The 12,622-nt window shown below is 45.2% G+C and overlaps 1 protein-coding gene across 1 annotated transcript in view; it reads right to left on the bottom strand.

Annotated features, from left to right (window-relative positions):
• The window catches only part of Glp2r (glucagon like peptide 2 receptor), a 59,282-nt gene that overhangs the window by 19,883 nt on the left and 26,777 nt on the right, over positions 1-12,622 (bottom strand). The window contains exon 10 of the mRNA XM_075942416.1: positions 3,585-3,673. Coding sequence (XP_075798531.1) covers positions 3,585-3,673 — 89 coding nt within the window. The remainder of the gene's footprint in view (positions 1-3,584; positions 3,674-12,622) is intronic.

Below are 12,622 nucleotides of genomic sequence, written 5' to 3'. Positions count from 1 at the left end.
GTATGCTGGCTAGTTTTAAGACAACTTGACATAAGTCAGGATCATTTGGAAAGAAGGAATCTCAACTGAGAACACACCCCCACCAGATTGGCTCATGGGCAGGCATCCTTTTTGATTGATGATTGATGTGGGAGGACCCAGCTCATTGTGGGTGGAGCTACTCTGAAACTGGTGGTTCTGGGTGCTATAATAGAGCAAGCTGAGCAAGCCAGGAGGAACCAGGCAGTGAGAAGCTCTCTTCCATGGCCTCTGCATCAATTTCTGCCTCCTGAGTCCTGCCTTGAGTTTCTACCCTCTGCCCTGACTTTCCCAGATAATGAGCGACAGCTACAAGATGCGATAAACCATTTCTCCCCAAATTGCTTTGGTCATGGTGTGTTATCCATCCCAGTTACAGGACCCCTAGCTAGGACAGAACTCACCTTTCTCTACTTCTGTCTCCTACATGTCTTTGTCTCTGCTGGAGGTACCCTGGTGGTCAGAGCACTTGCATGCCATGGGGGGTCACTCCTTGAGTGGACTCTGGCAGCTCTGCCCCCCTGTTCTTGAAGTTCCACCCTGAGAACAGTGGTGTGAGGAGGCTGAACCTTGGGAAATGGGCCAAAGAGGATGCCTGGCCACTTGGAGTCTGGACCAGAGGCGCCAGGAGAGATAGCATGACTCCCTGGGGCCCAGACCAGGTCAGTTCCCCAGGGGTAAGGGTTTCTGCCAAATGTTTGAATGAAGGCCCTAAGGAGCGATTACAGTGTATATATTCTCTTTCCTGGGCTGGGTGGGCTTACTCTTCTAGATCTGTTAGAATAAGAGTCTTGAGACGATGGCTCGGGGTCTGGGTCTAGAGCAAATACTGCCCTTCATATCTGATTAAACTGGCTGCCCATAAACAATGCCCTTCAGCTGTTACAATTTATAGGAGATGGGTCTGCCATGACACTCCCATTTTAGACACCAGAAAACAGACCACAGGGGCTTAGCTTACTTGGGGTTAGGGAGGGAGCTGGGATGTGTGGCCAGCCCTTCCTTCCTGTCTGCCCCATGTTGTCCTTAAAGTAGCATACATGCTCCTAAGCATAGTGGAGCTCACGTCACACTCCCCTTTCGTCTAAGCATAGTGGAGCTCACGTCATACTCCCCTTTCGTCTAAGCATAGTGGAGCTCACGTCATACTCCCTTTTCATCTAGCATAGTGGAGCTCACGTCATACTCCCCTTTCATCTAGCATAGTGGAGCTCACGTCATACTCCCTTTCATCTAGCATAGTGGAGCTCACGTCATACTCCCTTTTCGTCTAAGCATAGTGGAGCTCACGTCACACTCCCCTTTCATCTAAGCATAGTGGAGCTCACGTCATACTCCCCTTTTGTCTAGCATAGTGGAGCTCACGTCATACTCCCCTTTTGTCTAGCATAGTGGAGCTCACGTCATACTCCCCTTTTGTCTAGCATAGTGGAGCTCACGTCATACTCCCCTTTCGTCTAAGCATAGTGGAGCTCACGTCATACTCCCCTTTTGTCTAGCATAGTGGAGCTCACGTCATACTCCCCTTTCGTCTAAGCATAGTGGAGCTCACGTCATACTCCCCTTTTGTCTAGCATAGAGGAGCTCACGTCATACTCCCCTTTTGTCTAGCATAGTGGAGCTCACGTCATACTCCCCTTTTGTCTAAGCATAGTGGAGCTCACGTCATACTCCCCTTTCGTCTAAGCATAGTGGAGCTCACGTCATACTCCCCTTTCGTCTAGCATAGTGGAGCTCACATCACACTCCCCTTTTGTCTAAGCATAGTGGAGCTCACGTCACACTCCCCTTTTGTCTAAGCATAGTGGAGCTCACGTCACACTCCCCTTTTGTCTAAGCATAGTGGAGCTCACGTCACACTCCCCTTTTGTCTAAGCATAGTGGAGCTCACGTCATACTCCCCTTTTGTCTAAGCATAGTGGAGCTCACGTCACACTCCCCTTTTGTCTAAGCATAGTGGAGCTCACGTCACACTCCCCTTTTGTCTAAGCATAGTGGAGCTCACGTCATACTCCCCTTTCGTCTAAACAGCCCAGAAGCACTCAAGGAATATTTGCCTGTACATGGCGGGAAGGGATCCACTTTTTTATCACCAAAGTCTATCTTAGAAATAGTGAGCCGCTGGAGCTGTCTCCAATCACACCCTCAGCATGTGGCCTGCGGTGTGGACTGAAATCCCTGACTTGGAGTTTTCCTTTTGGTTAAAATACACTTTCCCTTCCATCCCTGGTAAAGTTTACCTGCTACCTTGGAAGAATAACTAGAAACAGAGGGAGAGGGCCCTGCCTGCCATTCATTCATTTTAACAGAAGTGCAGTGTTCAATAAAAGCCTATCATCTGGTTTATTATATAGGGACTGTTGTCACTGCAGAGAACTAAACGTGAGATCCCACCAAGGTAAGTCACACAAAAGAAGGAACTGTGTGATAAATGCATTTCTGTGAACTCTAAGCATTTTTTTTGCTTCAAATCCTCCCACAAGGAAGGCAGCAAAAACTGCCCTTCATACAAGGATTCCTAACTCCATAAACCACGGTGATGGTTTGAAGGAGAATGGCCCCATAGGATCATCTGCTTGAATCTTGATCTCCTGCTAGAGGAATGCTTGGAAGGGATAAGGAGGTGTGGCCTTGTTGTAGGAGGTGTGGCCTTTTTGGAAGAGGTGTGTCACAAGGGGTGGGCTTTTAGGTTTCCAAAGCCCGTGTCATTCCCAGTGTCTTTCTTTCTGCCTCAAGCTTGTAGAAAAAGCTACTGCTACCATGACACATCTGCTGGCTTCCTGACATGCTTTCTGCCATAATGATCATGAACTTTATTCCTCTGAAACTGCAAGTTCCAATAAACCCTTTCTTCCAAAAGTTGCCTTGGTATTGGTGACTTACCACAGGAACACGAAATTAACTGAGACAGCCATTCATTTTAACGGTCTCCTGAAAGAGGGATTAATGTGTCTGTGACTGCTCACCACTTAAATCATTGTCATGAGGCTAGAAGGGCTTAATCATTGGCAAAAGCCCCACCTGCACCCCAACACCTTTCCCGAAGGGCTCTGGTCTAGCCCCTCGCCTTCGGTGTCAAATACACCAATACCAACTGTGTGTTATGCTTTGGATGTGAAATGTCCTCCATGAGTTCACCTGTTGAAATAATTAAGCCCCAGCTTTCTCTTTTAGAAGCTTGTAGAACCTTTCAGACATGGGGGCTACCTGGCAGACATAGGGATGAAGAAATCAGTAATTGAAAGTTATATCCCAGCCTCATTTCTGGCCTAATGCTCTGCTTTCTGATCTGCTGAGAAATGGGGAAGTTGAGCTACAAGCCGTTACTACCATGGATGTGAGCTGCTCCCACTGCCAGCCTTTCCCAGCCATGATGGACTGTACTTTCTCAAACTGTGAGCCAAAATTAGTCTTTCTTCCAATGAACTGCTTCTGGTCCAGTGTTTGGTCACAGGGATGAGAATAGTATTGAATACATTGTTGCTCCCTTCCCATCACATGGGTAACACCAACAGTGAGAGTCAAGATCACCTTGGGTTGCCAAGCACTGGCCTTGGGCCACTCACCTGTATTTGTAGTCTCTGAAGCACATCTGATGGGCTTTGAGCTTAGAAATAAGAAGCTTGAGAATTTTGAGGAATATGAAGAAATTGACCTTGAAAACAAAAAGACAGATACAGGTAAGTAAGCAGCAGATGCCACGTGTTATGGATCTCAAGGTCACCCTGGGTGTGGCCATCATCAGATCCTCACCCACGTGAACCAGGGGTGAGTTGGCAGTTAGCTGGTCACACAGGGAGTGTCTATGGTAGGCCCCATTGTCCCAGAGATTCTTAGAACTGAAAGTCTGGGAGGGAACTTGGAGTATCATTTAGTTTATGCTGCCTCAGGGAGGTGCCACTCAGCACTCTGAGAAAGACAAACAAGCATTATTATTAAGTAAAATTTATTGATTACTTACCACCCAGTCATTGAGCTAAGAACTTTGCATGCACTGGTTCATTTACTCTTCAAAACACCTCTTTGAAGTTGTCACAGTTATTTTTATTTTTTTTATCCCCATAAAACATTGAGGAAACACTGTTGTGGGAGTTTGATCCATTTAGCTACTGACTTTTGGGACAGCAAGCCCTAGGGTATGACCCATAAAGATATTGTCACACCCTAGACAGCAGGAAACAATTCTAAGAATATGACGTCCCCTCTTCCAATAGGTGGGATGAATGCATTTTTGGTTTTTTTCAGGATTATGGATGCTTGTCATATGTAAGAATTGTTTGTAAGTTGTTATAGGGCTAGGTGTGAAACAATAACAATTAGACTGGAGAATCTCATTTAAAATAGAAAAAAGAGAGACAGATAGGACAGGACATAAGTTAGACTATTGTATCTACTTGTAAATTAAATAGCAACTATCAGTTTTAGATAATTTGCAATGGTATGGATTCTTGTATATTGATACAAATGTAAAATTATTTTCCTATTCCTGTTTAAGATAAACTGTATATTGTTACAAATTTAAAATTTTATTTGTTATATTGCATATATGTTTCTACTTCTGTTTAGGATATTTTATATATTGATGCAAATTAAGGATTTTTTGTCATATTGTACTATACTTTTCTACCTCGGATTAAGATATTTTTATGTATTGCCAGAATTTTGAAGCCATTGTCCTTATATTTATTGTGTATCTGTTTATATGTTGTTTATCTTTATAATGTGAAGCTTTAGTCTTTAAGCTATATAGATTATTAAGAATTACAGGTTAATAGTCACCCATATCTGTCATACTTATGTTGTTAGGCTTTCTAGATTCACAAAGATATATTCTGTATAGATAGGTAACCTTCAAGCACATCAAACACCTACAGAATATGGCAGAAAATGTTTTAATAACTTAGAATTCTGTAGATGTGAGACATGACTGTGCCTGATAGCATCAATCTACTCGAGAGAATGATAGGTTTATGAAGATACTCCATATAGAGCTTGTTTTCTCTTGGCAAAATTAGCCTATTGGGCAAAGAATTGTCCTTGCCTTGACTTCTGACCGTAAGTATGTTGTCCAATCAGGATGAGCAGGATACAAGGAAAAATGACTGCTGAACCTTGCCAAGTCAGGGTAGGACAGGCAGTCTTCCAAATTTTCCTGCTTCTGAAAATGGTTTGTCAGATATTATAGGCCTATAGCCAAAGCTGGCTGCCCCAACGTCACAGAGAAAAATTGTGTGACTGTCCAAGCAGTCAGCTGTTTCTGTCATTTCTTTCATCTTTTGGAGGCTTCTTGCTTATACTTCATTTCCCTTCTCAGGTCTTTAGATGGTTAAAGATTAGGTAGTTACAGTTACTATCCTCCCATATCTTAGCTAGGACATATTAGGTACAAGATTTAGACGTTCCAGGATAGGACAGCTAATGGAATCATCTCTGTAATTTGTCAATTACATACAGCCTGGGTATGTAGTATGTATTTCTTGCTTGGTGCTGTTTTTGTTGGTTGTAGTTTCATCTTTGTTTATCTTATTACTTTTCTTTCTCCTGCACAATACTTGATAGTTGTTCTCATTGTAGATAGCTTTGTGTTGGGATTAGAACCTTCTTATTTAGAATAAAAGGGGAAGTGTCGTGGGATTTCAATTCATTTAGCCGATGACTTTTGGGGCAGCGAGCCCTAGGATGTGATCTTGTATGCATGTGTGACTGCTTAGGAGTGGCGGGAGAGGGCCACACACATTCTCTTACTCTCCCTCTCAGGTGGTCGGAGCCAGACGTGGTCCCCATCTCCCCTGGTCAGAACTTCAGGATGCAACGGCATCATCTAATCTGTCACGCATCAGTGAGTGTTATCCCTAGCTTATATCTTGAGACCCTTTAACAGACTCTGTGGGTTCACATAGCAAAGCACTGCCCAGAGGGGATGAGTGCAACACTGAACCTTGCATAGCTAAGCAATGGGCAGTTGACTGTGACCAAAGTTAACAAAGCAATCTTCCCTTAAACAGAACAGTGCACTCGCTCTTCCCAGTAGAGAAGTGTAGGGTAAACAGTAAGAGCCCACTTCTGGGTTTGAAAACCTACCAAAACCCACCAATCCCTGAGCTATTTTAGCTCAGGACTTGAAATCTCACCAATCTCCTCCCTGGAAACTCCTCCCCCAAGAAACTCCATATAAGCCTGTCTCCTGCTCAGTTTCCTGCTGCTTCTCTTTCAAGCAGAGGCAGCCACCATCTTGTGTTTTTTCCAATAAATCTCTTGTGTCGGTTTGTTGTGTGGTATGACTTTGTGGTATTCCTTGGCACTCAACTGCCAAGATACCTTTCCCTTCAGAGCTGTAACACTTACACAGGGGAAGCCTTTCCCTTCAGACCTGAAACACTTGCATAGAGGAAGCCTTTCCCCTCAGAGCCATACCGTTTATAGGAACAACTGTCCTCTTGGTGTCTAACTTGGCATCCGCAGTGGGGCTCACTAGAGAGCTTATTATGTCTTCCACTCTCTAGGGTATCTCCCATAACTATCACAGACTGAGCAAATCTAGACCTTCACCGCCAGTTTTGGCAGAAACCATAAAATCTGTCTGAAATTCCTTATAACTCTTTTAAAAAGGAGGCCTCAGTCTTCCCCCACTCTCAACACTGTGTGCATTAGATTTAATTACTTGCAGCTAATGAAAAGAACATGTTAGAAGTTATATCACATGATTTCTGAGTGGAAGCTTCAGAAGGAAGTTCTCATGTTCTCTCTCTCTCCCTCTCTCTCTCTCTTCTCTCCCTTTATTCCTCTCCCTCCCCTCTGTCTGGATCACTCAATCTGGGGGAAGCCAACCACCACACTGTGAGAAGAGTTCAGCAAGGGAGAACCAAGTCTCCCTCCCAATAGCCCGCAGTGTTTCACAGTCGCGTGTGTGAGCCTTGGAAGACAATCCCCCTCCAGGCCCTACCAAGCCTTCATATGGCCTCATCTCTGACTGATAATTTGACTCGGGAGAGATCATGAGTCTACTGGACTGTAGAAAATCAAATGGTTGAGTGTAGGCTAAGTGTGAATGTGGATACTGAGAGCAGAGTTTGTGAGGAGACTGGAGGGCCAGGGCTGACCAACGAGGCTCTTTCATGGTCATCCCGAAGGCCCTGGGTTTCCTTATGAAGGTGGTGGAGAACCAGGGGTACTTTTAAAGCAGGCATATGACCTGATCAGATCAGAACTTCTGCTTTTCAGGAAGACCATGTTTAGCAGCAGCGAGGGGGAGGTGAATGGGTAAGGGCAAGTCTGGCGGAGGGAGGGTAGCTGGGAGATAGTGTGCAGTTCCCAGGGAAGAGGATGACAGGTGAGCTCAGGCCTGGAATTTCAGTAATAACAAGGATGCCTCAAATGACCTCTGTTACTGGTTGGATGTGAGACCAAAGAGGACCTGACAGCTCACAGTAGCCCTCTACTGTGTGGTAGTGCTCTTCACCCAGAGAAGGACCACGTGTGGAGGAGGAGCTTTGGTGATGCTGGCAGGAGGGTGTGTCTGAAAGCTTCAAACATAAGAGATGCTTTAAGGCATATGGCCGTTCACGTCCAGACCTCAGCAGAGCATGAAGCCACTAGATTGCTGCCTTTGCTGGCAGATGTTTTCTACGATAACAAAGGTTCAATAAGACTCCCACGCAATGAGAAAAGAGCTGACAGGAAGGGGCAATCAAGCAACAAGCCACGGACTAGAATCTCCACAAACATTGATCTAGCACAATACCGATGTTCCTATGCAGAAGGAAAACCCTACAGACTGAACACTTGCTGAAGAATGCAATATAGATGCCTTGCATGTGCTCCACTGAACTCAATGCTAAACAACAACAACAAAAAAAAACTAGAGTTTCTAAAACATAAACCAACAGGAACGAATGCTGTTCCCAGCCAAAAGGTATTTAATACCAGAAAAAATTGAAAATTCAAATGAAACATAACCAAGTAATTTATTACTTTTAATGGGCTATCTGCTTCTCATCACAACAGGAAAACACTGTGTGCTTGCCCTAGTAACTTGTAGAACACTGGTGTGTTGCTGACAAAGTAAGCTTAACGAGGAAGACAAATCTCTCAGCAGTCGGACCGTCTCCTAGGAAATGAGAGGCCTGAGGATCTGCTCTTCTCTGTGTCTCCCAGAGACCAGACAAGAGAAAATGGGCATCAGCCAATGGCAACAGGGAGGAAGCGCCTCCCCCCAGCCCTAGTGGATAGCCATCCCCAGTTACCAAGGAGCCTGGGCTCCTCCAGGTTTCCAGAGGTCTAGAGTCCGCAGCAACATTTGGATGGTGTGTTCTTCATTTGTGAGCCATCAGAGAAGGTGATAAAGTGAAATGTTTTCAAGAATGAAGCCAACTCCCCTGGGAATCTGTGACCTGCCAGGGAACACTCCCCTGGGAATCTGTGACCAGATAGGGAGCACTGGGAACCTCAAATATATAAAACTCTTTTCCAGGGCTTAGATGCTACAGTTGCCTTTGCAGATGCTACCTTCTTGGTAAACGTGTGTTTGGCACAGATGTGGGCCTGCAGTTAGCAGCGGTGATTTCTAACATGACAAGTGTTCTGGGACCTGCTTCACACACCAGCAATCTCTTCCATTTGCCAAGTCCCGGCTCTTTTGGCTTGCTTAAAAATGATTAGACTTCTAAGGCTTCTCCTTTAGGCCAAAGCATCCCTTCCCCAGGGGTCCTATTCACGCCCTGTAGAAAGTAAGGGATAACCTAGAGAAGACAGATGAAGGCCTCCTTCCTTTCCTCCAAATACATTCGTTTTCCACAGCATTGAAGCCTTCGGCAAAGGCCTAGGATCGTGGGTTGAATGAGAAATGCCCGCCCCTCCACACACACACTTGGTCCCCAGTTGATGGCACTGTTTGGGAAGGTTATGGGACTTTTAGGATATGGAGCCTTGCTACAGGAAGTACATCACTAGGGCTCTGAGGGTTTACAGTCTCACCCGTCTTCCTGTTGTTTCTTTCTGCTGTCCAGCAATGGCTGAAAGCGTGGTCAGACAGTTTCATTTTCCTGATGCCATGCACTTCCTGCCTGTTGCATGTTTCTGCCATGTTGGACCCTTTTGTATCTTATCACAGTGATCAAAAGGAACCAATACACCAATTTTCACCACAAAAAGCAGAAGCTGGGATGCAGCAAAGGTAAACAGGAGTAAGATAGAATTTAGCAACAAGGAGCTCCCTAATAGTGCTGTGTCACAGAGAGGAGACCCCAAAACCAGACTGCAATGTACCGTGAGGCTTGTCTGTGACAGGAAGTGGAGGCTTAGAACAGGAGTAGACAAAGGACGTGCAAAAGCGGCAATGCTACCCTACTTTGTAGGCCTGGGAGAGGGTTTTAGTGACAGTGGTGGGGCAGGGCAGGCAGGGAGCGTCTCATGTCAGCTCTGCAGCAGGCGACAGTGTAGGAGTGAAATGCTGTCTCGGGGACCTGTAGCTATAGGATCCCTAGAGCTATAGGATCTGGTGAGACAGAGGGTATAAAGATGGACAAGGGAAAACTGAGAGTAACTCTGCCCATTTCCTCAGCGCTGTCACACTCAAGCCTGTCGGAGGAGCCAATGAGAGGAAATGCTGCTTGGACTTCATGGGGTTGTAAAGTCAGCACATAGTTCTTTTACCTGATTGGCTGGACAACTTACTCAACTCACTCAACTGGGTTTTTAATCTGGTCAGGCTGTTAGCGGCGGGGAGCAGGATAATGAGCAAATGACCTTTCTCAAAGCAATTAGTTCAGGAGGCTGTCTTCGCTTTAAAAATTTGCTAGCAGGTGCTGGTGACTAAGATGTAAGAACACACCCCGAACCAGGATGACTCAACTCCCACAGAACAGTCAAGGGCTTGAGGCTAATTTGAGCAGCACCGTTTTAGGAGAAGATTTATAAAGAAAAAGGTGGGAATTCTCCCGTTTCTTTTTCTAGTGAAAGTCTCAAAGAGCATCTGGGTTTCCCAGCCTGTCACAGTATGGGCATTTCTGAAACACGAAAATCCCAACTCTAAGAGCAGCAGATGAAGTCAGCTGAGGTGCCTGCGTGTCCAGAAAGACATCATTCATCAAGCCAGATGTTGATCAGCAAATACAGACAAAGTTAGGGACGCAGTGATGCCATCTGGAGCCAAGGATCAGAGGTTTCCTTTGGTCCCAGTATTCTTTCCATCACCCCCAATAGACTCCTCCTCAGGTCTGCACCTTGCTCCAGAAATCTGAGCTCCGGAACAAGCATGACAAGCATGAGGGAAAATTGTTAAGGGCCCTGGAATCTTAAATAACAAGGACTGTCAGCTCCGTTTCGATGGATATGTTTCTTTTTATTGTCTTAGAACAGTTGTTCTCAACCTGTGGGTCATGACCCCTTTGGTGGTCGAACCAACCCTTTTACAGGTGTTGCCTAAGACCATTTGTATATCAGATGTTTATATTATGATGTGTAGCAGTATCAAAATTATAGTTATGAAGTAGCTATAAAAATAATTTTATGGTGTGTGTGGGGTCGCCACAATGTGAGGAACTGTATTAAGGGGTTGCAGCATTAGGAAAGTTGAGGATCGCTGTTTTAGAATTGCAGCTTAAATAAAATATACGTGGAAGTCAAGGGATTTTTTTCCTTAGCACAGTATTTTCCTTTTGCTTATGTCACAGCCTAGTGGTTTGTGAGAATCTATGTTCCATGCAGTCATTCAGGGACCCAAGGCTCTTTCCATGTTGCTATGAATCCTCTTTTAGAGTGGGGTTATGGCTATTCAGATTAGTGGAGAGTGGCACTATGTGGTCATATGGCCAACCGTGAAAACTGTGGTCTTCCCTTTAGCAAAGAAACATCCCTCCAGGTTCTATTCAAGGTCATCCTCTTGGCCAAATAGCTGTGGACACAGGCAGTAGTGGTTCAACTGCATCTTCCCTGAGACCTCTCTAGAAATGCTCCTTTTCAGGCATATCTGATGACATCTACTGATGGTCATGTAAACAAAGAAAACATCCCAGTGTGGAAGGAGAGCCTTGGGTTTCTCCCTATAGGTGAGACACAGGGTGTTGTGGTCAAACACTCAGGGACTAGCAACACTTATCATAATAGAGTCTGGGGCTAACCTTGAGTGCTAGGTTGATTCACTGAAGAGTTATGGGAAGAAGAAAGATGTAATTGGATTTTTCTCCAAAGTGATCACTCTAGTTATAATATGGAGGCTTGATTGCCAGGGATAAAAGAAGAGACTCAATTAAGAGGCATTAGCAAAGGACTCCACATGAGGGTTGAGTGAATGCAGTAAATATGGTACCAAGATGTGTTGGAAGGAACTTCAAGGAATAATGCCAACTTCAAGTCTGAGTGGATATTCCACGAAGAAAGAAGACATGATCTGTGAAGGCTCCGAAAACTGTGGCTTGAGTATCTGGTGATGGAGTCACTTACTGGATAGAGAGAGAAAGAGGAAGATAAGAATGGACAGAAAGATGAGGAGTCCACGACCTAAGGTCAATATGAAGCCAATCATTACCGGAGTTATAGAAACAACAGCAAGTGAAGATCATTTTATCCAAGCTGAGAAGACAAAAACAAACAAACAAAGAAACAAAAAAACCATGCTCTTTTCCAGGAATCAGGAAAGACTGGCAGAAGCTAGCAGACTGGTCAACTCACTGTAGAAGGCAGAAGCACCAAGGCCCAGCGTGATGGTTCCAGCCCTGGCTTTGCATAAGAGTCACTTGAAGTTGGAAGGTAGTGGCACATGCCTTTAATCCCAGCACTCAGTTCTCAAGAGTTCGAGGCCAGCCTGGTCTACAGAACGAGTTCTGTGGCAGCCAGGACTACGAGACCCTGTCTCAAAAACCAGAACAACAACAAAAGAGTCACTTGAACATCAGCTGTCTAGTCCTTTCTCCTGTGATTTCTGCTGTGACTGGTCTGAGTCATCATGGTGACAAGAATCTGAATTGATACTAAGCACATTGGAGTTGACTGCTAATGCTATTGGTTCAAGGACTACTCATGGAAGAGCAATGGTGTGGCAAAATGCTCTTCAACCCCTGCTGCAAATTAGATTCCCCAGGCCCTTTGTGGGACCAATGAAACCTAAGTGTCTATCGTGAGACTCGAGTCACAAGAAATAATAAAGACACCCAGGGGATTCCGAGAGCAATTATGTTTGAATCAAACTTCTAGAAGACGGCAGTGTAAACACCAGTGGTCCAGTTAGACCGAGTCTGGACTCCATCTAAGGGGGGACTGGTAACTTCTGGTTTATTCTGCCTGGTTAGCAAGCACTTCCCAGGGTGTGGAGGGTGGATTCCAATCATCTACTAAAAGCATTTACGAAGGGGCCACCGTATATGAAAGCTGGTTGCTGGGACGAATAACAAAATGTGGTTTACAGTGGCAGCGAGCAGACTTGAGCGAATATTTGAAATGTATTAGAGCTGGAACAGAAGCCAGGAAGTATGGAAGCCGGAAGGTTGCAAGGTGAGTGTCCTGGTACAGTGGCATAGAGAAAATGGTGCCTGACCTGAAAGATGGACCCTGGATCCCCCAGCGAATAAGATGTTGGGGAAAGCAACTGAGACCCAGTGTGTCTGAGACT

The sequence above is a fragment of the Microtus pennsylvanicus genome, chromosome 11 (assembly GCF_037038515.1).
Source record: "Microtus pennsylvanicus isolate mMicPen1 chromosome 11, mMicPen1.hap1, whole genome shotgun sequence".
Taxonomy (NCBI): domain Eukaryota; kingdom Metazoa; phylum Chordata; class Mammalia; order Rodentia; family Cricetidae; genus Microtus; species Microtus pennsylvanicus.
This window is presented reverse-complemented; position numbering and strand designations above follow the sequence as displayed.